Genomic DNA, 25,812 nt, shown 5'->3' with positions numbered 1-25,812 from the left:
TAGCGTCTACTGAACTTGCACAGTCCAGCGCGACACGTGCCTTACCCTCGTTGTTGACTGTCAATCACAACCATCTCATTGCTACCACTGTTTTTGCATTCTTTTGCATATCCCCTGTACATGTTACGGTACTGTTGTTGTTAATGTAAGGTATGCAACTTTCAGAGGTGATAGTATGGACCAAGCCAAGACAAAATATTTGGGAAACATGGGCTCTAAAAGACATACCTTAAAGAGCTATTTGCACTTCTTTAATAGAGATGTTTCACACTAGCGAAGATGATCAAGTGTTCCTCAGGTATACATTTTAGAGCGATGTTTACTGGACATCTTTTCTTCTTTTGGTCCATATTAGCACTTCTGAAAGTTTCATACCTTACATTCTTACTGACAACAGTACCGGCGGTACATTGTCGATGACATCCTAAATGACTGTTTTCAGCATATCAGTGGTTTTGGAGTTATTGCTGTAGACCTTGTTTTTTAATACAGCCCCACAAAAAGGAGTAGTTATGTTCAAACCATCCTTCTCGACGAACATCCGCAACTGAACATTATTCTAGAGGTTGAAAATACCGCTTCAGTTGTAAATTACTTTTACGAGGGTGAGTCAAATGAAAACCTTGAATTTGTAATAACAAATTGAAATTTCATTCCGCTATCCTGTAAGTTGGTAAGTGTGCTACAAACAGCGTGTAGAATGGCCTGTAGGTGGCAGTATAGTGTAAATGCACACATACCGCCGCAGTGTCGGTATAAAGATGGCCGCCCCACTTGCGACTCTCACCAGTGAAGAACAGCGCTCTGTTATTAGGTTTTTGCGTAGTGAAGGTGTGAAACCTATTGAAATTCATCGACGAATGAAGGCACAGTACGGTGATGCATGCTTGTCACAGCAGCAAGCCTACAAATGGAGTAGGGAGTTCGCAAACCCTGTGACTTCAGTGGAAGATGCTCCTCGTCCAGGTCAGGCGCAACGAGTTGTGACTCCACAGAATATTCCAGCAGTTGAAGTCATAGTGAAGGAAAATCGCACTGAATTACGTAGGGATCCAAAGGGAACGGTGATGGACCTTAGGTACAGAAGAGACTGGAACAGCACATTACGTCCACATGCTAACACCTTTTTATTGGTCTTTTTTACTGATGCACATGTACATTACCATGAAGGGTGAGGTACAAGTAAACACGTGGTTTCCGTTTTCAATTACCGAGTGGAATAGAGTGTGTCCCGACATGTCAGGCCAATAGATGTTCAATGTGGTGGCCATCATTTGCTGCACACAACTGCAATCTCTGGCGTAATGAATGTCGTACACGCCGCAGTACATCTGGTGTAATGTCGCCGCAGGCTGCCACAATACGTTGTTTCATATCCTCTGGGGTTGTAGGCACATCACGGTACACATTCTCCTTTAACGTACCGCACAGAAAGAAGTCCAGAGGTGTAAGATCAGGAGAACGGGCTGGCCAATTTATGCGTCCTCCACGTCCTATGAAACGCCCGACGAACATCCTGTGAAGGGTCAACCTAGTGTTAATTACGGAATGTGCAGGTGCACCATCATGCTGATACCACATACGTCGACGCGTTTGCAGTGGGACATTTTCGAGCAACGTTGGCAGATCATTCTGTAGAAACGCTATGTATGCTGTTTGGGCCCCTGCAATGATGTGAGGACCAATGAGGTGGTCGCCAATGATTCAGCTCCATACATTTACAGTCCACGGTCGCTGTCGCTCTACCTGTCTGAGCCAGCGAGGATTGTCCACGAACCAGTAATGCTTGTTCCGTAGATTCACTGCCCCGTGGTTTGTGAAACCCGCTTCATCGGTAAACAGGTAGAACTGCAACGCATTCTCTGTTAATGCCCATTGACAGAATTGCACTCGATGATTAAAGTCATCACCATGTACTTGCTGATGTAGCGACACATGAAACGGGTGAAAGCGGTGACGATGCAGTATGCGCATGACACTACTTTGACTCAGTCCACCGGCTCGCGCAATGTGCCGTGTACTCATGTGTGGGTGCATGGCAACAGCAGCCAACACAACTGCACCCGCTTCTCCTGTGACGGGCCTCTTACGGACCCGTTTGCGTGCTACGACCATACATGTTGCATACTGTGGTGTCACCGCCAGACACCACACTTGCTAGGTGGTAGCTTAAATCGGCCGCGGTCCACTAGTACCTGTCGGACCCGCGTGTCGCCACTTTGTGATCGCAGACCGAGCGCCACCACAAGGCAGGTCTCGAGATACGAGATAGCACACGCCCCAGTTGTACGACGACTTTGCTAGCGACTACACTGACGAGCCTTTCTCTCATTTGCCGAGAGACTGTTAGAATAGCCTTCAGCTAAGTCCATGGCTACGACCTAGCAAGGCGTCATTAGCCTTACATAGTTTGATAGTGATCGTATGAAATGTCTCAACAAGAAGAACGATGTATACAACAAAGAATAAAAGATAAGTATTCGAGGAGCTGCATACTTTTCTTATGAGAATTCACTACTTATCCTGTTCCAGAATTCACGCCCGTCTGCGTTAGCTAGCGTGCATTTAGGCCGCCTCTATCTACAAGGTGTTGGCACATTTGCCAACACATTACATACAGTTGGCGGTAGATGTTTTGCAATGTGCAGCACGTTGGATGCTCTCTGTCCGGGTACCGTTCTGCAAACACCCTGCAGGCTTCAGCTGCATTTCGTCGACACTCGCCAGAGATGAGTATCATCTCCGCCTTTTCAGAGTTCGAATACACCATGGTCACCGATCCTACAACACTACACTATCACAGACGTCTGGTAACACGGTGTACTACAGTTGGTCCGCGTTCGGAGACAAATGCAGAATAACAATAGCAGCAAGCGCTACATACGGACACTGCGATAGCTAGACCAAACCACAACAGTGCACTACAGCCACACTCGTAAACACGGTCGTCATCGTAACCATGTCCCTGCAGATGCTGCTCGCCGACCGTGGCCCGTGTTTGTTACAACACGCAACTGAACGTCGGAGGTTTCAAGCGTCAACTTTAGGTTACAATATCTCCGGATGTAATTAACATTTTACAATGCAACAAACGGCACTGATTACGTATTTGTTTATATTTTCAGATGTGCTAACAAAACTAACGTGGTTCAACTTAAAAAAAAACGTAGGTTTGTGTTAAAAAACATACTTCCGTGCATTTTTGTATGGTTTGTATTAAACAATTACACTAGCCCCTCTCCTCACGTTCTGTCTGTGGAATCGGTTCGTCAGTATTTGATGTGGCTTACGAAATATTTCCAGAGGTAACGTTAGGTGACTCACCCTATATATATATATATATATATATATATATATATATATAGTCAGTAGTTGATGTGGCTTACGAAATATTTCCAGAGTTAACGTTAGGTGACTCGCCCTATATATATATATATATATATATATATATATATATATATATATATATATATATATATATATATGAACATGCGAAATTATGTACAGTACACAAGTTTTAAAATGGCTCAGACTACACTCGGATGTTGATGGACTCGATCCAGCGGAGTGCCTCGTGGGATGCTTGATGGAGCTTCCCAATGCCACCAGGGAAGCGTCTGATTGGACAGTCATTCTCAATGTGGCTCATTGTTTGGGTGTCACCTCAGTCACACACACTGTCACTTGAAAAGCCCCACTTGTGCATGTTGTATCTGCACCTACCCTCTTCAGTTCGATATCTGTTTAACTGCGCCCACACCGTCCTTGGTTGGTGGAATCCTGGAACTTGAACTGTTGGATTGTCTACAAGTTCGTTGTTTCAGGTTCTTGTAGCTTGCCACTCGCGTTTCCACTCTGCGTCCTGATCGAATCCTGTGGATAGCATTTGGACTCCCATTTCATATGCTGGTCTTCTACGTTTAAGGCGTTTCCTGGGCAGTGATAGCAAATCGTCATGAAGAGGGAACGAGTTGTTTTCAGAAACTTGCTGACAGAGGTTGTAAAGAGCAGACTTTCGACGGAGGTCTGGTGGACAGATGTTTTAAAGCATTGGTAGCCGGCAAGTAGGTGTAGATCGGACTGTACCACTAATTACTCTCATAACTGAGTTCAGTTGAATGTCTACTTTCACTACGTGGGCGCTTCAGAGCCAAACTGGTGCACAGTATTCAGTTGCAGAATATACCAGTGCAAGGGATGCTCCTCAGAGGACTGATGTGGTTGCTCGCCATGTACTGCTTGCCAGCTTTCTCACATGGTTCACTCATGTTTGTATCTTCTTTTCCAGGTTGGAAAGATCTTTTTGTATGTTAAAGTTCTGTCCAGAGTGCCTCCCAGGTATTCTGGGCTTTCGTTATATCTGACTGTGCCAAGAGGGCCGAACTTTGCTGATGAAAGGCGATTATAGAGGTGGAACAGGCTTACCTCGGTTTTAGAAGCATTTGGTCTCAGTCGCCATGTCTCAGAATACCCATAAAGCTTAGCAAAGCTGTTCGTCAGGTGTTCTTCACATTCAGAAAGGTCTTCACGCTGATATGAAATTGCGAGGTCACCTGCATATTGAAATTTTCGGCGGGTCAAATTCGGCAGGTCAGCTGTGTAAAGGTTGAATAACACTGCATCAAGAACACAGCCCTGAGGTAGTCCATCACTGAGTACATGCCATCTGCTTTTCTCTTCTCCTTGATGTACTTTAAACCGCCTATTGCTTAACATGTTACTTAAGAGGTTGCCTAGAGTTCTACAAGATATTGATAATTGCAACAGTGATTACGAAATCAACAACAATATTAAAGTTATACAAACGGCACTGTTCAGGGCCAATCTGGAAACGTACTTACTATATAACTGTTATAGAACGTATGGGTAATATGGTCTCAGTAAGCGAGCATGTTGTAAATGTAAGTGGCGTGTCTTACTTAACATGGAGCTATACCAAACAGAGGCCATTTCAAAAGCCCAATACCGTATTATACAGACGTGTGATCTCCTGCAGTTGAATTTTGTTTTTCAGGATTGGTTCCACTGCTGTCAGACTGGCAGCTAGTTTTCGGTCTGGTTGGTTACAGGTGGCGCGCATCGTCGAGAGCCGTTCCCCAGAGTACCCGGTTGGACGTCACGTGGTCGCATCATTAGGATGGCGTGACCAAACAGTGATGAGCGTGGCGCCGACGGATGACGACACCCTGCCGCCGGTTCTGGTGCCTGACCTTGGAGACCTGCCACTGTCGCTGGCGCTGGGAGTATTGGGAATGCCGGGAGCCACCGCCTACTTTGGACTGCTCGACATCTGCGACCCCAAGCCTGGGGAGGTGGTGGTCGTCAGTGGCGCGGCGGGTGCCGTGGGCTCCATAGTCGGGCAGATAGCGCGCATCAAGGGCTGCAAGGTCATCGGCATTGCGGGCTCCGACATAAAGGTAATCATTTAGTGTGAGTTTTCCCATTTACTTCTTTTCCCTTTTTATTTGGCAATTTCCTAAGAGTGAAGACTACTTAGTTAAGGGCCGCACAAATGACAGTACCATCCATGGAAGAGATATTTCCGGTATGAAATTTTCACTCTGCAGCGAAGTGCGCTCTAATATGAAACCTCCTGGCAGATTCGAGCTGTTTTAGGGACTGAGACTCGAACTCGGGACCTTTGCCTTTCGCTGGCAAATACACAACCAGAAGGGCGTCTGTGAAGATCGGAAGGTAGGAGACGAGGTACTGGCAGAATTGAAGCTGTGAGGGCGGGTCGTCGATCGTGTTTTGGTAGCTCAGTAGGTAGAGCACTTGCCTGCGAAAGGAAAAGGCCCCGGGTTCGAGTTTCGGTCTCTCACACAGTTTTAATCGGCCAGGAAGATTCATTTCAGCGCACATCCGCTGCAGAGTAAACATTTCATATTGGAAACGTCCCCCAGGCTGCGGATAAGCCATGTCTCCGGAATATTCTTTCTTCCAGCAGCGCTAGCTGTGCAAACTTCGCAGAAGAGCTTCTGTGAAGTATGGAAGATATGAGACGCGGTACTGGCAGAATTGGAGCTGTGAGGGTGGATCGTGAGTCGTGGTGTTGAGCTCAGTCGGTAGAGCACTTGTCCACGAAAGGCAAAGGTCCCGAGTTCGAGTCTCGGTCCCTCACACAGTTTTAATCCGCTATTAACTTTCATGGAAGAGGTATTTTAAAACAGGGTGGGGCATATCAGCAGAAGGGAGTTCACATTCTGATAATTACAGACTGGAAATGGAAACTTGACTCTATTGTATCGCTATGACATGTGGCACACAGCGTATACCAGGAGGAATCAATAATATTCAGGGGTACAAAGGGACGACCATTTGAATCGAAAAACTTCACCTGGACATATGCCCAGTTCCGAATGGTTTCCAAGATTGAACACATTTATCGTCCATGTTTCGCTTCCATATATGCCTACACTCCTTACAAATACTTTCAGAAAAGACTTCCTGGCACTCATGTCTATACTTGATGTTAACAAATTTCTCTTCTACAGAAACGATTTTCTTTTCATTGACAGTCTGCATTTTATATTCTCCCTACTCAACCTTCATGAGTTATTTTCCTTCCCAAATAGAAAAACTCGTCTTCTACTCTATGTCCTTCATTTCCTAATCTAATTCCCTCAGCATCATTTGATTTTAATTCCACTACATTCCACTATTCTCGTTTTGCTTTTGTTCATGTTCATCTTATATCCTCCTTTCAAAACACTGTCCATTCCGTTCAAATGGTCTTCCCTGTCCTTTGCTGTCTCTGACAGAATTATAATGTCATCCTCAAACCGCAATTTTTTTTCTTCTTCCTGGACAATAATTCCTACTCCAAATGTTTCCTTTGCTGCTTGTTCAGTATACAGATTGAATAACATTGGGGATAGACTACAACACTGTCTCACTCCCTTGTCAACTACTGCTTTCCCTTCGTGCCCCTGAACTCTTACAACTGTCGCCTTGCTTCTATACAAATTGTAAATAGCCTTTCGCTCCCTGTATTTTTGCCCTGCACCGTCAGAATTTAAAACAGACTATTCCAGTCAACATCGCCAAAAGCTTTCTCTAAGTCTACAAATGCTATAAACGGAAGTTTACCTTTCCTTAACCTATCTTCGAAGATAAGTCATAGGGTCAGTATTGGCTCAAATGTTCTTACATTTCTACGGAATCCAAGCTGGTCTTCTCCGAGGTCGGCTACTACCAGTTTCTCCATAAGTCTGTAAACAATTGGTGTTAGTATTTCGCAACGGTGACTTATTAAACTAATAGTTCGGCAGTTTCCACACCTGTCAGCACCTGCTTTTATTTGGAATTAAAATTCCAGTTATAATTTAAAAATATTTTGAGACAGTACCTACTCCCAGGTAACATAAATTTCCATTTTCAGTACACGGAAAACTGGTTAGACATCGAAGAAACATAGTTCATTTCTAAGTATCATATGCTCCATGTTAAAAAGCCTGCTGGCATTTCAACACAGAAGATGGTGCACGTCTGAGGAAGTATGGATTAACCACCCAAAATATGGCTGCCCAAATCATAACCGATCCCCACCATGCTCCACACCTGGGACGTAAACTTGGCCAGAAGCTGGAAACGATGTGCAACCAGACTCATCAGTCCGAATATCATTTTTATCTTGCTCTATTGACAGTGTTTTAAGGTTTCGGCTGCATATTTTCTGTTACGGTAATTTTATTGTGACTGATACCTGGTTTTGGAACTATGGCTCGCCCTACAAGTCCCTGAATATGTTGTTTTGGTACTGACAGGTTTCGCGAGTGGGACATGCAGTTCCGCAATCCATTTTCCGTCACAGTTTTCTTCAATATCACAAGCTGCGACATTGTCGCGAGTAAAACAATGACCCGAATATATAATAAATTTCCTTCACTTTAGAACTTTTAACATTGCAGCGCGTCAGCAGTTGTGAATAATTTAATGATTATAAAGAATGCGCCTCGACTGCAAATTGAAACCGGATGTCGACCCAGGATTCGGCGCGGATAACCACGGTTTCATCGGAACACGCTAAAACTACAAACTGCCTATAGAGGCATGGTCCAACATGAATACAGAACGCCCAAAAGGCAAAAGACTCGCATTAGATGTAAAATAAACGGTACGTGTGTACCATGTCAATAGCTGTACTTACAAGGGAACCTCCACATCGCACCCCCCTCAGATTTAGTTATAAGTTGACACAGTGGATAGGCCTTGAAAAACTGAACACAGATCACTCGAGAAAACAGGAAGAAGTTGTGTGGAACTATGAAAATAATAAGCAAAATATACAAATTGAGTAGTCCATGTGTAACATATGTAACATCAAGAAGGGTCTGAGCTCAGGAGCGCCGTGGTCCCGTGGTTAGCGTGAGCAGCGGCGGAAGGAGAGATCCTTGGTTCAAGTCTAACCTCGAGTTAAAAGTTTCTTTTTCAGACAATTATTTTGCGAAGCTGCACAGGTAAACAAAGCAGTATTGTTTATGTGATCGTGTATCAACTATCAAACTTCAGGCACTCACACATAATCAACTTCGCTCTCCAAAATTCCAGGACATGTTCAGATTTGCTTGGACATATGCAGCATTTGACCGTCTACACACGGAAAAATTTGAAAACGTTAAAGACATATGTTTTGACAGAGCATAGGGAAAACTGTGCGACTGTGAAACTGTTGCTTTCATTTGTTGGAGTTTATGTGAGAAACTCTTATGTTTTCATCACTTTTTTGGGAGTGATTATCACATCCACAAGAAAACCTAAATCGGGCAAGGTAGAAGAATCTTTTACCCATTCGCCAAGTGTATAAGTTAGGTGAGTCGACAACATATTCCTGTCATGTGACGCACATGCCGTCACCATTGTCGTATAGAATATATCAGACGTGTTTTCCTGTGGAGGAGTCGGTTGACCTAGGATCTTGCAATCAAATGTTTCCGGTTCCCATTGGAGAGGCACGTCCTTTCGTTTACCAATCGCACGGTTTTGCGGTGCGGTCGCAAAACACAGACACTAAACTTATTACAGTGAAAAGAGACGCCAATGAACGAACGGACAGATCATAACTTTGCGAAAATAAAAAACGTAAATTTTTCACTCTAGGGTAGACTTGAACCAAGGACCTCTCGTTTCGCAGCTGCTCACGCTAACCACGGGACCACGGCGCTCTTTAGCTCACGGTATCCTTGTTTTTGCCTATCTTGCGCATGGACTACTCAGTTTGTATATTTTGTTCATTTTTTTCATAGTTCCACACAACTTCTTCCTGTTTTCTCGATTGATCTGTGTTCCGTTTTTCAAGGCCAATCCACTGTGCCAACTTATAACTAAATCTGAGGGGGGTGCGATGGGGAGGTTCCCTTGTTAGCTCAAACGTCAGAAGCGTGCTTCCTCACCGGAGCAAACGTTCGGTGGACCGCGGGCTCTTAGGTGAACTCTACCTGAGAGCTAGTACAGCTATTGACATGGTACACACGTACCGTTTATTTTACATTTTAAGCGAGTCCTTTGCCGTTTTGGGCGTTCTGTATTAATGTTGGACCATGCCTCTTTAGGCAGATTGTAGTTTTAGTGTGTTCCGAAGAAGGCGTGGTTATCCGCGCCGAAACCTAGGTCGACATCCGGTTTCAATTTCCAATCGAGGGGGATTCTTTATAATCCTTTGATCACAAACTTTTTGTCAACAGCTTACCGGTTTCGGTCTATAATAACCATCTTCTGATCTGTTTTATAAAAACAATGTCCTACGGCAGCAGTACATTAGTTTTCTTCAACGACCATTTGTCACGATCAGTCACCACATACATTCGTCCGCGTTGTCACTTAGCAGATGATGTTTCTCCACTTTCCTTGTATGCGGTATAAATCCAGAATACGGTACCTCTTGAAACTCCAGCAGCTTTAAGTATGGAAGCACCCATCATACAACCACAAACAGTTTGCCCACGTTCGATTTCACTCATCTCCAGCATAATCCACTCGCGACTACACAGACCAGTGGTTCTGGTCACGACTATCATTTGTAACGTTTTGAGGAGATTCACAGTTGCCGTTCGTGGCCAAATACAACAGCACAACAAGCGGGTTTCGCTAGTACTTGCACTTAAGTTCAAGTATAAATTTCTCGCTGTGTTTCCAAATTTTTGTCCAACCACTGTATTTTATAAGGTCTTCACACTACTAATCGTGCATGGCGCATGAATTTCTCATTTTTTTTACATGTAAATAATTTGTTTTCTCTGTTGCATCCGATCTGCAGGTCAAGTGGCTGAAGGAGGAGCTAGGTTTCGACCACGCCTTTAACTATAAGACGGTGAACGTGGAGAAGGCGCTGAAGGAGGCTGCCCCAAATGGCGTTGACGTCTACTTCGACAACGTGGGAGGCGAACAGAGCAGTGCGGTGATTGCTAACATGCGGCACCGCGGCCGCATATCCGTGTGTGGCTGCATCTCCACCTACAACGCCACCAAAGTGGCCATGGCGCCCGTCGTCCAGATGCACATGGTCGGGAAGGAACTCAAGATGGAAGGCTTCATTGTGACCCGGTGGCTCGGCCAGTGGGACAAGGCGTTTAAGGAGATGGCACAGTGGATCAAGGAGGGAAAACTCAAATACAGGGAGACGGTCACAGAGGGCTTTGAGAACACGCCAGAGGCTTTCATCGGTATGCTCAGGGGCGAGAACCTGGGTAAAGCTGTCGTTAAAGTGTGACATCACTTGTCCGTGTAACAGGAATTCAAGAATGGGAGCACTATTTTAAGGAAACTGAGAGCAATCGCTTCTCCAAAACAGGCACATAATCTAGAGGGAAAGAGAGTCGCCAGCTTGTATTACAGTGGGTTTCCAGCCATATCACGACTTTTGTAAATAAGTGGGATTGTCGACTTCGTCAGACCTTTGTATCACAATTAATTTGTTATTTCTGTGTGGATATAAATAGAAACTTTGTAATAACACAGGAGTCGTTACTAATTTACCCCTCACACCACTTAAACCTACATTCTACATATACTATAATTTATTTATATTTTCTTCACCATTTATATACTCTTCCACTAAAACTACGTTTTCAAACAAACTTAAGGAGCGTAGTAATTACTTTTTAAGTGCTTTATTGCCTGGCACAGTCAGACGAGTTACGGAACAGTACAAAGCTTCATGTTTGAGGTTTGTGTTAATTCTTCACAAATGCTATTATCAATGTGATTTACAGTCGAACGTCGATTATCCGAACGTCGGTCAACCGAACGACCGCTTAACCGAACTGTGTACTCGCTCGCACCTGTTACTCTCCCACCCTACCGTCCATCATCCCCCTCACTCCCAAACCAAGTTTCCCACAGTAGTCGCCGCACTGGGCCACCGCTGGCGGAACATTGCTTCTAATGGGGCCTTCACAAGGCGCTGCTGACCGGCCAAGCCGCCAGTCGCAGTGTTTCAACAATCAGCACACTTCTGTTGGCTTGGCACTGGCAGTAGAAGTAGCGGCAGTATCAAAGCTGTTCACAGCAACATCTGCGCCAGCTTAAGGCCTGGCCAGACAGAATCCGGCCTGCCGCTGCGACGGACGGCGCAGCGGTGGGCCGGACCCGTCAGCGGCCAGGGACGCCACACAGGCAACGGCCGGCCGGCCGGCCGCAGCTACTCTTGATGCGTCAGCTGTGTTACACTGTGGAAGGGGCCGAACCCCATTGTTAAGCTTGCATGCGTAGCGCGATTGTCTTGCGTTAGACGATTTGGAAGCTTCACGCGGGACACGTTATCTTTGTGCGAGTTCATTTTCTTTTTTTTTCTTTTTAATTGCAGAAATGAGTAGCTTGCACTAGCGATACGAAATGGCACCAAGAAGAGGAGATGTTGGGTAAACGACATTGATACCAAGAGAGAAAGCTTAGGAGAATACCATCCTCTGTGTATTGATCTAGAGTCTGACGAAGATAGGTTCTTCAAATATTTTCGTATGTCGCGAGAATGTTTCGAGGAAATGCATCGCCTGATAAAAAGGTAGCACCGAGAAGTGCACAACGAACTGGAGAAAGCCAATTGATACAAGGCACAGGCTAACCATTTGTTCGAGGTACGTTTTACCGTTTGTAGCCTCTTTGTGCTTCAAACAGAAGTCATATAAATTATTCCATTTCAGTTTTGCTGTATCATATGGAAGATTCGGCGGAAGGAAGTTCTATCTCACAACGTAGCTACGAGTGGAGTGATAAATTTATTTGCAGTGTTACCGAATACAGCAAACGATAGTAACATCTAGTTCCGTATGTCCCGCTAGAGAGACCTTTCTACTTAATAGTTTGTTTTGTTTCATGGTATTCATAACATTGCCATCGAATTTAAACAAACATATCTTTGGTCGTTAACTTATCCATTCGTTCTATCGGCATAACAGATTTTAATCTTTTCCAGATACTTGACTACAGGCGACAGTCACCAGGCCATAGCTTTTTCGTTTCGGTGAGGACGTTCAACAGTCTCAGATATTGTGAAATAAGTGTGCCAGGCAATATGGACTGTTCTACAGCCCAAGTATTTATTTACATACTCCTACAACAGAGATGTGGAAGAAATCTGAAGAAGGATTTCTAGAACTTTGGGGGTTTCCGGACTGTCTTGGAAGCATAGACGGAAAGCCTATCAGGTTAAAATGCCCGAAGGATAGTGGATCCCAGTTCTTCTGTTACAAACAGTTCTTTTAGCTAGTTCTCCTGGCGATCGTTGATCCAGACTACGGAGTTTACAGTAGTTGATATTGGAAGTTATGGACGTCACAGTGACAACACTATTTCTGAGAATTCAGCTTTCTATCAAGAGTATATCGAGGGCAAAAGTATTCTACCTCCAAATCAGGATCGCGTCTATCATACAAAAAGTTCTATTCTCTCACCTCCTCTGTAAGTCTTTGTGTGTCCATGATGCGTGCACTACGAGCTGCAAGACAAAAACCGCCTCACGCCGCTGCTTCATGTGACAGCAGAGCAGTTGAGTGCGCCAACAGAGGCAAGCAGCCGCTCCGGCTTGCGGCGAATCTGTAATCCGTGACGACCCGGCGGCGGCCGGTGCGGCAGGCCGGCTGCCGGTGCGGCAGAGCCGCACTCTGTGTGACCGCCGCCATACAGTAACGAGCGATTCAACAGTGCGGCCTGCCGGCTGCGGTTCAAGGCCACAGGCCGGACGGCCAGGCAGCATTCTGTCTGGCCAGGCCTTTGGAGTTGAGGCTTACCGCTCCGCGCAGTTTGTAATACTAAAAGAGATGCCTGTTTTTATGAATAAATTTACTGTACAGTACTTGTTTTTGGCAAATAAACATGTACAGTTCGATTATCCGAACAAACAAACCAGTTTTCCGGACACCCATGTCCCCCAATTACTTCGGATAATCGACGCTCTACTGTATTAAGATACGAATGAGATTGGGCTTTTGCGCTGGGGCCTTCAATTTTAAGTGGATAAGTTGTTAAACTGAATTTATTTTCGCTCACGTGGCTATTTTCATAATTTGCATCAGTTCCTTGTACTGGTATTTGGTGAATAGCTGCTTTTGTATGGTGTTGATTGTGTTGCTGTGTGGGATTAATGCGCACATGTTGGGCACCAAAAGATACCAGTTTTCACATTTTAGATCTATACATCTTATATATTGTGGCTTGATTCGGCAGAGTTTTATATACTTCCGTTCTTCTCTATTTTTTAATGTGCAGTTAAATGTTAGAGAGTGGACTTTGCAATGTGGTGTGTTGGAGGGCTATTGGAACTGATAACTAGGCTCATGCGGCTATTGCTATTACGCAATTTGGGCAGGGTTCGGAGGTTATGTGGTGTTGACTCTTTTTTTTTGTGGCTGAGACATTTTACATTTTGAGTGTTTTTGAGTTTCATTTGGACTCTAATAACTGGATCAGAATTTATTTCTTCAACAATGTATTCTGAAACATATCTTTGTTTTATTCATGTATTCTTTTAGGTTTATGAATATTTCTGTGTCATTTTGTCATATTCTGTGGCTGTCTACTCTCTTCCCTGTGGCTTACTTTTTCTTTATTAACTTTATTGTTAATGCTTTATCGTTTATCTTCCTGATTTTTTATATCAGTTTTCTTCCTTTTGATGAAGCCATTTACCTATTGAAGTGTTGACTATTTCCATGTACCGATGTGAGGGTTATAAGTGCCGATATTTTTGTTCATTACTGAGGACTGTGTAATGAACAACGTAACATCGGTATTTACTTCACTCACAGACTAATCATTATACCTTTCTGGAGTAGTATGTTTTTAGGTTGGGTAGTACCTCTGAGTACATGTGGCAATATCAAGCCACCAGTGGTGAAGTTATGTCCATGCAGAAAATGTCAGGAAGTAAATTATTTAACATGTTTGCAAGAGGACTTTTAGACACAGAGAAGAAAGAACTAAAAAACTGAAGTGGGTAATTATTGGCATACCAAAGATCACAATATCTCGGCTTGTACCCCAAACGCGCACACACACTCACACACACACACACACACACACACACACACACACACACACATACACACAAGCGTGTGTGCACTTATTCTCTCCTGAACATATTTAAATTTTTTGTGTTTTCTGCTGTTGTGTTGATATATTCTTAGTTACCTTAGCTTCTTTCCCGATCTTATGGAATAAGAAAGTAATGTTGCAATAGTAAGTTGCTACCTGTAAGTTTAAACTATGTAGTTTTTATAGTTCACACTTTTTTCATATTGTTGTCTAATTTGAATATTTAATATTTACTTATAATTAAAGCTAAACTTTCAAAACGCTGTAGAAATAACACCACTTGTCAGAATGACGTCAAATTTCAACGGAATATTATCGGAGAAGGGGGAAAACGCATGGCATCAGAAAAGTAAATAGTTCAAAATTTAGCAGTAGATGGTATGGTAAGCGTCATAATTTAATAGTGGTGGACTCCAAATAACAAATTAATTATACAACAATGCCTAAGGTGTACGTATGACGTTAAACAAACTGTACTACTCGGTGTGGATGGGTGTACAGGTGTGATACTGCTAGTTACTTAAGTCAATCCAACACGGCAAGGTCATATCACATCGCATGGAAAAATCGGTTTTTGATTGTCCTGAGGCCAAGAACCTCATGGAAGGCAACACTCACATCGGTTTTTAATTGTCCCAAGGCCGAAAACCGCACAAAGAGCATGAATCAAAATTGAATCGGATTATTAATTTCCATGTGAATGGCTCAAAACATGTTCAGTATGCTGTCCACTGTTTTCTGCAACAAGTTGAAATCGAGGAACAGCATGTTCCACAACCGATTGAAGTGTTTCCGGGGTGACGTTCAGATTGTGTTGCGCAGTGCGTGCCTTCAATGCAGCTAAGTTTGCAATCGGAACACTGAACACAACATGTTTCAGACAGCCCCACAGCCAGAAGTCGGACGTATTAAGATCAGGTGATCGGGACGGCCAGGTTGTAGGGAAATGGCAGCTGATAATTCTAGAATTTCCGAAATGGCGCTTCAGTAGCTGCTTAACTGGATCTGCAATGTGCAGATGTGCGCCACCTTGCATAAAAATGATCCCATCCACATGTTCACGCTGTTGGAGAGGTAGAGTGACGTCGCCGCGCAAAATACACTCCTGGCGCTTACCAATGGCGGTACAGGTAACAGGACAGGAAGCACCTGTCTCTTAGAAAGAATATGGCCCTATAATAAATGATGCCATAAACCCGCGGCACAAAGTGACCTTTTCAGGATGAAGTGGTACTGGTTGATTTGCGTGTGAATTTTCCGTTACCCATATTTGATCATTCTGTGTATTGACGTATCCTGTCAGATGGGCGTGGGGTTCGTCTGTCCACAAAATCCTCCACGGCCAATCATTGTCCACTTCCATGTGAGCAAGAAATCCTAAAGCAAAGGTGTCCCTTGCTGGCAGGTCAACAGGAAGCAAATCGTGCACGTAGGTAATTTTGAATGGATAGCAACGAAGGATGTTTCGTAGGATTTTACGCACCGTGCTCACGGGTGTGTCCAATTTTCGGGCAATTCTCCGTGCACTACGCGTTTGCACATCACCACTCATCTCCTCCTGCATTGCTGTGACCACTGCTTACACTGACGTCGAATAAAATCGTTTCCTCCCTCTACCAGGTTGCGCACCAAAAGAACCCGTCTTTTCGAATTTCCGAATCATTTTCTCCAGACCCACGGCAGTCAACTTTTTTTTTTTTTTTCTTTATTGATTTTCAATTCCCCCCGAAGGGGGAGGGCCGGCAGCAGCTTACTACGCTGCTCTACAGCCTACAGACTTTTTTTAAATAAAGAAAGAAGAAAGAAACAAGGAAAAACAGGCTATAAAATGGCGATTTAAAGTGTAAAATGGCGTAAAATTGCGGAAAGTTAAAACAGAAAGCAAAAGGGGTTGGCAATGTAGATAAAAGACACAGGAATCAGACAAGTAACATAGTAGACACACAATTAAAAAACATGGTGACAGTCTGGTTTCTGTTCGCAAGTGATAAAAAGCACACCCAGCGACAGTATGATAGCTGTTCGCTACACTTCCCAAAAGACACAACACGGAGCACGCACTGGAAAAACACACTGTAAAACACTGCACGAAAAAGGCGGCACAAAGATGACACTCCCGATCCAAGGCAGATGGGGGGGGGGGACCTGGAGTAGGGGGAAAAACAAGGAGGGAGGAGAGGAAAAAACGAAAAGGGGGGGGGGAACCAAGGAGGGAGAGGACTAATAAAGGGGGAGGGCAGTCATCGGGCAAACACCTTTTTTCATACTCTTCAGTGTCCGGAACCTCTGCAGAGCACGTGTACACAGTCATCATTCTTGTAATACAACTTTACGAGCAGAGCGATATCCTGCATTGAGATAGTCATGGCGAAAGTCGCATACGCGAAAAGAGGAAAAGCCTTGTACCCGGCGCGTTTATACCAACTTCAACGTATCGCACGTATGACAGGTGTTTTCGTTTACGTATTCTGACACATATAGCGCCATCTGTTGATCAATTTTCACACTATTTTTTTCCTCTGCCATATGTTTTCCACCTTCTCTTATAATATTGTGTTGAAATTTGCCTTCATTGAGACCAGTGGTGTTACCTCTAGAGCGTTTTGAAAGTTTAACTTTAATTATAATCACCCAGTTGATCTATAGATGTCTGTGCTCCTAACTTAGCTTTGTGATGCAGGGAAATGCTAGTTACTTTTATTGAAGTACAACTTGGACCTGAATGATTTTGAGTACACATTTCGTTGTTTTTTGCCTTGTGGAGTCTGATGATGGTCATCTTGTAGGTGTTGTAGGGCGACAGTGGAAATGCTTGACAGGCAGTAATAACATTGTCAATTTCTGCAGCTTCTCTTCCTTAGTTGTTACTTTAATTATGTATGTCTCTTATGTAGATAAGAGTAAGACGTTATACATCCTGGTGTTTCGTAACTTCAGGTCGGACTAAAATCGAAAGTAACGAAGTAACATTAGTGTGACCACCTGTCAAAAGCTTGAAAAGCCACTTTTGCAGCACCGATCACGGCAGGATGTTCAGGAAGAGAGTCAGATAGGTTCTGCAAGATACCGAGAGGAATGTGAAGTCATGCCGAGTCCAATGCCGTGGCCAACTGCGCTCGATATCTCAGGTGAGGACCCATGGCGCGAACCGAGGTGGTTCCACATATTCTGTTTATATCTGGGGAGTCTAGTGGCCAGGGCTGTACGGTACACTCATTCTAATACTCTACGAACCACGACAATTCACTGCGAGAAGTGCGACGTGTCGCACTGGGCCGCTGGTAGATGCCATCGTACTGAGGAAAACAATCTTCATGAAGTGGTGGGTGTGGTCGTGAAGGATAGGTGCATGGTTGTGTTGATCAACCGTATCTTCAGAATGAGAACATCACAGACTGAATGCCACGAAAACATTCCCCAGGCCATAATTCTACCTCTTCCGTCATGGAGCCCTCCGAAGGTTGTGACAAGTTGTTTTCTTTTTCCGACGGAGCATAAAAAGTGAGTCATCTGAGAAAACCATCTGTCGCCACTTTGCAGTACCGGCGCGCAAATTCCAGCCTTCGTCGCCGATGGACATCAGTCAGCATGGGAGTATGATCCATACGCAACAATGTTCACTGATACATCGTTGAGGAGACATTGTTCGTAGCTCCTTGGTTCTTATGGACTGTTAGTTACTCAACAGTTGCAGGTCTCTTTGCGTGTACACATCTCCGCAGCCGTCATTCACCCTTGCCATCTTTGGCCCTTAGTGAACCCCAGGTGCCTCGGTCTCAGTTTTGGACAGCGCCATTTCGCAATTTACGGTATACTTTAACCACGGCGGCACGCGAACAGTTTATAAACTTAACCGTTTTGAATGTGCTTCCTCCCTTTGCCCGAAAGCCAATGATCAGGACTTTTTGGACTGCACGTAAATCGCTCATTTTCCACATGATGACAACGACTACACTGCTTTCCGTGTCGTCCAGGCGCGCTTTATATTCTCGATTGCTGGTACAGCCACTTGCCATTTGTCAGTGGTTACTACACGCTGACGTCAAACATAGGCGGACTTCATATTAACGTGCCTCGACCTTGTATGTTAGCCAGTCAACAACGGCAGTTATATTTTACTAATGTGGATTGTTATCTATTAGCTTTTATTCCACAAAATGATGTTTGGTGAAGTTAAACTGTACTGAAACTGTACAGGCGTTTAAGGTTCCTTGAATAATACGAGGGCTATTCGGAAAGTAAGATCCGATCAGTTGCGAAAAGGAAACCACTTTAAAAATAAAATATGTTTTATTTGCAACAGTTAGTTGCACCTTCAAATTACTTCTCTACTTAGGCATTTGTCGTAGCGTTGTACCCACTTTCAAAGACCCTCGTCATGGAAGGCAGCCACCAGCGCTTTCCGCCAATTCTCTATGCTCGTCTACAGCTCGTTGTCTGTGCCAAAATGTTGTCTTCATAGCCAACTGTTCAACTACGAGCTGTACTGAGGGTGATCAAACTGCCGCATCAAACACGCTGCGATAACTTCTTCTACACCCCCTAGAGCTCGGCCGAGAATTGGCATGAAGAAGGAAACGCTTCAGAGTTATGTTTTGTGGGTTGCATAACATCAGGTGAAATCTCTCACCAGGCCCTCATACAAGGCGGGAGACACTATGTTGTAGGCAAGTTTACGTGCTCACTATGCTCTCAGAACTGAGAAGAGCGATGTGACGTTATCGACAGATATACTAGAGCCACTGCCCACCACATATGTGCCAAGGATCATAGAATTCTCACTGTGGGTTTCATTTCGCACCAGATCGGACCTTACTTTCCCAATAGCCCTCGTATGTGCAAGAACAGACTCTGCAAGCACATAGCAGACGACATTTTCATCAAATTTTATCGTATTTTACTTGGAATACAGTAACTTAACAGCGCCAATATGTGTTGGAAGGGCTCAATATACGTACACGCGCGCGCGCGCGCGTGTGTGTGTGTGTGTGTGTGTGTGTGTGTGTGTGTGTGTGTGTGTGTGTTTTCTCCTGCATTTGTTCTTTCATGAGGCCATTTAAAATCTCTTAATGTTTTCTGCTGTTCTTTTGATATTTTCTTAGCAATCTGTTCTGCTTCGCTTACCATGTTTCATAGGAATATAGCACTGTTCCATGAACCATGGAACTTACTGAGAAGGGGACGCTCACATACCTCATTGACTCAGGCAGCCATATCACAGGTGCAACTACGTTAGTGGATTATCTGCAGAAAAACCAGACATACTTGTGGTTCCTGAAGCAGCAGCCTTTTCAGGGGCTGCAGCGGCAACAGTCTGAATAGCTGACTTATCTCCTCTTGTAACATCAGCCAACATGGCCTTGTGGTGTTGGTACTGCGAAAGGTAGAAAGTAAGGGAAAACTGCACTCGTTATTATTTTTCCCGAGAGCACGCATCTCTATCGTACAGGTTAATGATTACGGCATCCTCTTGGACAAAACATTCTGGGGATTAAATAGTCTCAAATTCTGCTCTCTGGGCAGGGACTACTATGGAATATGTCGTGATGAGGAAGAAAAACTAGCGTTGTAAGGATCACGGCATGGGATTTTAGATCCCTTTATCAAGTAGGTAGGTTAAAGAATAAAAAAGAGGATGGGTTGACGTTAGTTATACTGAGAATCAGAAAAATGTGGTTGGAGGAACAATAAGACCTTATGTCAACTCAGAAAGGAGCTATGTACACAAAACCAAACGGGGAGAGTGCAGGTGTAGGCCTAAGACTGAATAAGAAAATGGATAATCTGCTATCAGCGGCATAGTGAATGCATTATCGTAGCCAAGATAGACATAGAACATGCTTTTTCCGCTACTAAGTAGCTCTAGAGAAGACAAAGAGATTGACAAAGTGTATGATGAGATACAGAAAAATATTCATATAGCTATGAGACGACAATTTAATTGTGATGGGTGACTGAAATTCGATAGTAGGGAAAGGAGGAGAAGAAAACACAACAGGAAAACGTCGCTTGAAGCAAAAGAATAACGAAGGTAGAAGCTTCCTAAAATTTTGCTCAGAGCATAATTTAGTCATCCCTTAGAAGGAACATAGCGACACTGGAATGTTTCAGTTTGGTTACATAACGTTTCGACAGTGATTTCGAAATCACATTGTGAACTCCAAGACATTTCCAGGAGCAGATATGGCTCTGACCATAATTTTTTGCTTATGAATTGTAGAGTGGAACTGAAGAAATTGCGGAAAATAAGGAACGTAAGGAGATGTGATCCGTAATTCTTTTTGTATTAGGTTTCTTCAGAGGGACGATTAAGATAGGATGAGCTGAAACAAGGGAAGGGAATGCAAAAGAAGTCGAAGAGGTAGATTTGGGAGATGAAATAGGAAAGGCAGCAGAGGGATCACGGAAATAAACAAGCAAGGCATTTCAAAGCAGGAGGTATATAATTTAACTGATAAAAATCGGAAACATAAAAATGCAGCAAATGAGTCAGATAAAAGAGAATACAGCCGCCTAAAAAGTGAGATTGGCAAAAAGTGCAAAATGGCTAAGTGGGAATGTCCAGAGGACAAATGCAAAACTGTAGGGAGATGCGTGAGATTGGCAAAAAGTGCAAAATGGCTAAGTGGGAACGTCCAGAGGACAAATGCAAAACTGTAGGGAGATGCGTAAATAGGGGAAACATAGATTGTCCACTGACGTTAGTGTGACAGCCTGCCAAAAGCCTGAAAAGTCACCTTCCGCAGCGCAAACCGCTGTGTGATGTGCAGGAAGAGTCAGTGAGATTCTGGAAGGTACCGACAGGAATGTGGAGCCATGCGGACTCCAGGACCGCGCCCAGATGAGATATTTTACTCGGTTGATGATATGTGGCTCGAGTAGCCCGATCAAGGATGTCCCACAGATCACGAATCTGGTAGATCTAGTGACCAGGGAAGCACTGTAAACCCACCTCGGTGCTGCGAGCTGTGACACGTTGCATTGTCCATCGCGCCGAGGAAAAAGAAACTGCATGTCGGGGTGTCATAGTTCCCAAGGAGAGGCACAGGTGGAAGCATGTTCCTGAAACCACACAATTAACTACCTCCTTCTCCGCCCTGTCCAAGGCATATCAGAGCATATGCTAACCTAAAATTGCTTTCGTAGGTAACAGTGTCCGTTTTTTTAAGGAGGAAAATTAAAATTCATAGCACACGAGTAACAAATTAATTTATAAGTCACAAGCTATTCCCACACTTCTTTCTTCAACAACACTCATGCATTCTGCATTTTTACAGGTAAAACATGAACAGGAAAAGTTTATAGCCTAGCAGAGAAGCTGTATATAAATACGTCTGAATCCAGTAGCATCCATTCAACATCATTCACACACCTGTTCAGTTCTCCTGTCCCAAGTTTCGATGCGGAAGCTGAGAGCTTGCGTTCGTCATTTCGAGCTGCTTCCTTCTCTTTGTTGGTAAACCGATTTCCAAGAAACCTCAGTTTCATAAACACAGTTCTTCCATCATCCATTATGCATAAATCTCGACTTCCACGTGGGGGTTTGAGAATTCAACCTTCCACCTACTGATACGTATCAGTGTTGTCAAAAAGTAACTAAATCACATGCAAGAAAGTTTTCGGACAAAGATATGGATGTCAGCCAGAGATACAGATGTCAGCCAAAGATATCGAATTAAAATAGCCTACACACTGACAAAAATTCCGCTCAAGCAAGCAGTTTCCCAAATATCGGAAGAGGTGGTAGTGGCCGCCAGTGCATAGTTAATCAGTTTAACAATTTAAAGACATTTTTAAAGCTGCTATCACGATTAAACTCACACACAACAAATATTAACCTGTGTAGATCAAGAAAATAATATTTTAGAAAAATCGGTTTTTTTGGACAAAATCCATTACTATATATGAAGATAGTAACTGCTCTCGAAAGAACAGATACCACTGATGAACGTGCAGCTTCTCTAGAATAAATGAGAAATAACTGAAACCCTCAGCTGCCGACAGGTGTTGTTGATATACGTAGATGGGGACAGCTGAAAATACGTGCCTCGACCGGGATTCGAACCCGGGATCTCCTGCTTACACGGCAGACGCTCTATCCATCTCAGCCACCGAGAATACAGATGATTAGAGCGACTGCAGGGACTTATCACTTGGAGGCATCCCGTGAGACCCACATTCCCAACTGTCCACAATCTACATACATAATGTACCTAATACGCATTTTCAGCTGTCCCCATCGAGGTTGGCAGCTGAGGGTTTCAATTAATTATCATTTAAAATACATTACATCCCCCGTTAAAGCTATGAAAAATAAATTGTAAGAAATGTTGTTGCCAGGCTGAGATTCACAGAATGTTAAGACATGTAACTGATCAACGAAAGAAGTGACTTACCAAACATTTGTTCGGCAGAGTTTTAAATATTGTTCATCAGTCTGGGCCGCTAACAAAGTAGGATTAACAGGAGATACAGAGAATATCGTATGAAAAGCGACATGTTTAGTCACGGAATCGTTTACTAAGTGCGAAATCATGTTCGAGACCCTCAACGAACTCCAATGCTTGTCGCTACAATAAATGCATCTTTTATAGCGGGGAAGGCTACTGATTAATTCCGAGATTAGGATGAGTCAATAAATACTGGGATAGAGACGTCAGAACTGAGTGCACAAGCCTGAAATTTGTTTCCCTTTTCTGCATATTCCCCTTGTAAAGTTACTTATTCATCATTGGATAAGGCGATAAAAGCCTGCAGCATAGAATTCCTGTGTCTGCGTTCACATCTAACGAGTGATCTCTCGAAAAGTGTGAACAGCATTTGGTGCCTCAATTTGCTGCAACCTACAGGACCGACATTTCCTGAAAGTAAAAAAATTTCCCCAGACGGGGAAGCGATGTGCCATCACTCGATAACCATGACGACCAGGACGCTCCTTATTTTTGACTTTTTCTTTCATCTAGTTGACCACAGATATCCGTGAAATACAATTCTAACCAGACACGGGAGAAATTTCACTACTAGCGTGCTCTGCTGACACTCCCTCGGCTCACGAAAATAGCGTTATTCTAGACGGCTGCACACACACAAAGCACACCTGCTCTGTTGTTCTGGCTGCAGGACATCAACCACTGACCGCGGAATTCTGTGTATCAGCTACTTTCCATGTGACATTTGCTGCCACCTTCTATAAATGTATAGTCACGAAATTTAACACGATATGTATTACTGTGGCATTAGCGACTTATTTATTTACTCACTCTCGTCCTTTGGAAGAACAGTTGGCCAACGTATTAATTCTTCCCGCATACCTCTCGCGAAATGAAAAATGGTTCAAATGGCTCTGAGCACTATGGGACTTAACTTCTGAGGTCATCAGTTCCCTAGAACTTAGAACTACTTAAACCTAACTAACCTAAGGACGTCACACACATCCATGCCGGAGGCAGGATTCGAACATGCGACCGTAGCGGTCGCACAGTTCCAGACTGTAACGCCTACAAACCGCTCGGCCACTAACGAAATGACCACGACGAAAAAAAAAAAAAAAATCACTGAAGTTAGAGGTCATACGGAAATTTGTGTACAGTGTTTCTTTTAAACTACATTCTAGAAGTGGCAGAGAGTGGGAGAAATAACAGTGGTGCAGAGTCAGCCTCTTCCGACTATCGCTACGTATCTTGCGGAATGTCGATATAGATCAAGAGAAATAGAGGAATCTACGTTACCAGCTACCACACCACTTTCTGTTAGTCAGCAGTGACAGAGCGACTGTGAAAGCTGAACCGTTGTCGGCGCCTTCCTCATGCAGTGACTCCACTGATTCGGAGCTATATGTATCTCATCAGTGTCGCCCGGCAGGAAATGTCAAATGCTCGATAAGCCCCAATAGCGATAACAAGAAAGTCCATTCAGACACGTCGCTCAGGAAGCTCCAAATCGTAACGCAAACCCATTACGCTATATCAGTTTTGGAACTTGACCTCGGGATATCTCACTACGCTGTGGGTGAGTGTATACGTTACTGAGCAATTTTTGTGGGACATCCGCTTGCGCCACTGTACGTAATCGGTGTCCAAATTCGATGCTTATTGTTTGTACTGCAACGATATGACGATTTGCAAAAATATTGGCTACGTAGTCGAGGTAAATATCAGATTGAAACCAATAGGCCATTTTAATATACTGAGGTGTCGTCGCACCGACAATAGATGCAATAATGCCGTTCTTCTTCTAAGGCATCAAATCTTGAAGCATTCTAACATATGTTAACCTGGATTAAGACATATTCTTAACTCTGTATGTAACCAGAAATAGAGTTATACTGTTATACTGAGTAGATATCTGGTACCTGGCTGACTAGCTGTTTCACTTGAAGAGCAGGGTTTATTGTAACATTCCTAGAGTTAACAAGTCTCCAGCAAAATCTTCAAGTTCGTTACTATTTTGCTTTCCATACAGAAACAATACGCTGCTAATACTTACCTCATATTTGAATACACACTCGTAAACAAAAGTTTTGCATCCATCCCATATTTCGAAATTCATGCTGCAGAAAACAAAACTTGGCTTTGAGGCAATCTTAGCAATGTAGCCTGATCATCAGAGCGTAACAAAGTAAACATTTGTGTGAAGACAAAATCTCAGTTTCAGCAAAATATTGGAGATATGGTTCCACTATTTGTTCAGAATCTCGTCCCTGCGCCTTAGAGCAGTGAGGTTTCTTTAAAAAATTAGACGTCTACAAACACCTCACACAATGCCACACAAGAATACCATTCCACTACACCCCAACCATCACCTTGTTCCACATATATTAGGTAGGGGCTTACGATAGTACGATGTTGTCTCCAAACAGGTTATTTGCGCTTATCGCGGTACAGTCAGATCCGAGTGTCGTCCGCAAACAATAGCCGGTGCCAATGCTGGTGCGTCCATTCTGCATAATTTCCTGCCCATATATAACGGAGTCAATGGTGTTGTGGAGTATAACGTAACGACGTGGGGCTCACGCTGGTCGTCGGGAACAGAAATTCGTAGCATTCAGTCCTCTCCTAACGGTTTAATGCTATGACGTCTTATAGTCTCTTCGAAAGTCCAATTCAGTTCTAGAGCATTCAGCTCACTGTTCCTGTGGCTAAAGAGTAGTAGATATCAATCACTCTGTTCGCTTGTTGAATGTGGATGACCAGTGAGATTTAGATTCTACATTACCTGCCAAATGGAAACGATTCCATGATCGCAACACATCTCTTTGACTCCAGAGCAAACAGAGTAAATTCC

The 25,812-nt window shown here is 43.7% G+C and overlaps 1 protein-coding gene across 1 annotated transcript in view; it reads left to right on the top strand.

Moving 5' to 3' along the window:
* The window catches only part of LOC124799953 (prostaglandin reductase 1-like), a 29,321-nt gene extending 18,368 nt beyond the window's left edge, over window positions 1–10,953 (top strand). The window contains exons 2-3 of the mRNA XM_047262958.1: window positions 5,070–5,417; window positions 10,256–10,953. Coding sequence (XP_047118914.1) covers window positions 5,070–5,417; window positions 10,256–10,708 — 801 coding nt within the window. The 3' untranslated portion in view covers window positions 10,709–10,953. The remainder of the gene's footprint in view (window positions 1–5,069; window positions 5,418–10,255) is intronic.
* The last annotated feature ends 14,859 nt before the right edge of the window (window positions 10,954–25,812 follow it).

The sequence above is a fragment of the Schistocerca piceifrons genome, chromosome 1, assembly GCF_021461385.2.
Source record: "Schistocerca piceifrons isolate TAMUIC-IGC-003096 chromosome 1, iqSchPice1.1, whole genome shotgun sequence".
Taxonomy (NCBI): domain Eukaryota; kingdom Metazoa; phylum Arthropoda; class Insecta; order Orthoptera; family Acrididae; genus Schistocerca; species Schistocerca piceifrons.
Note: the sequence above shows the minus strand (reverse complement) of the source record. Positions and strands in the feature narration are given on the sequence as shown.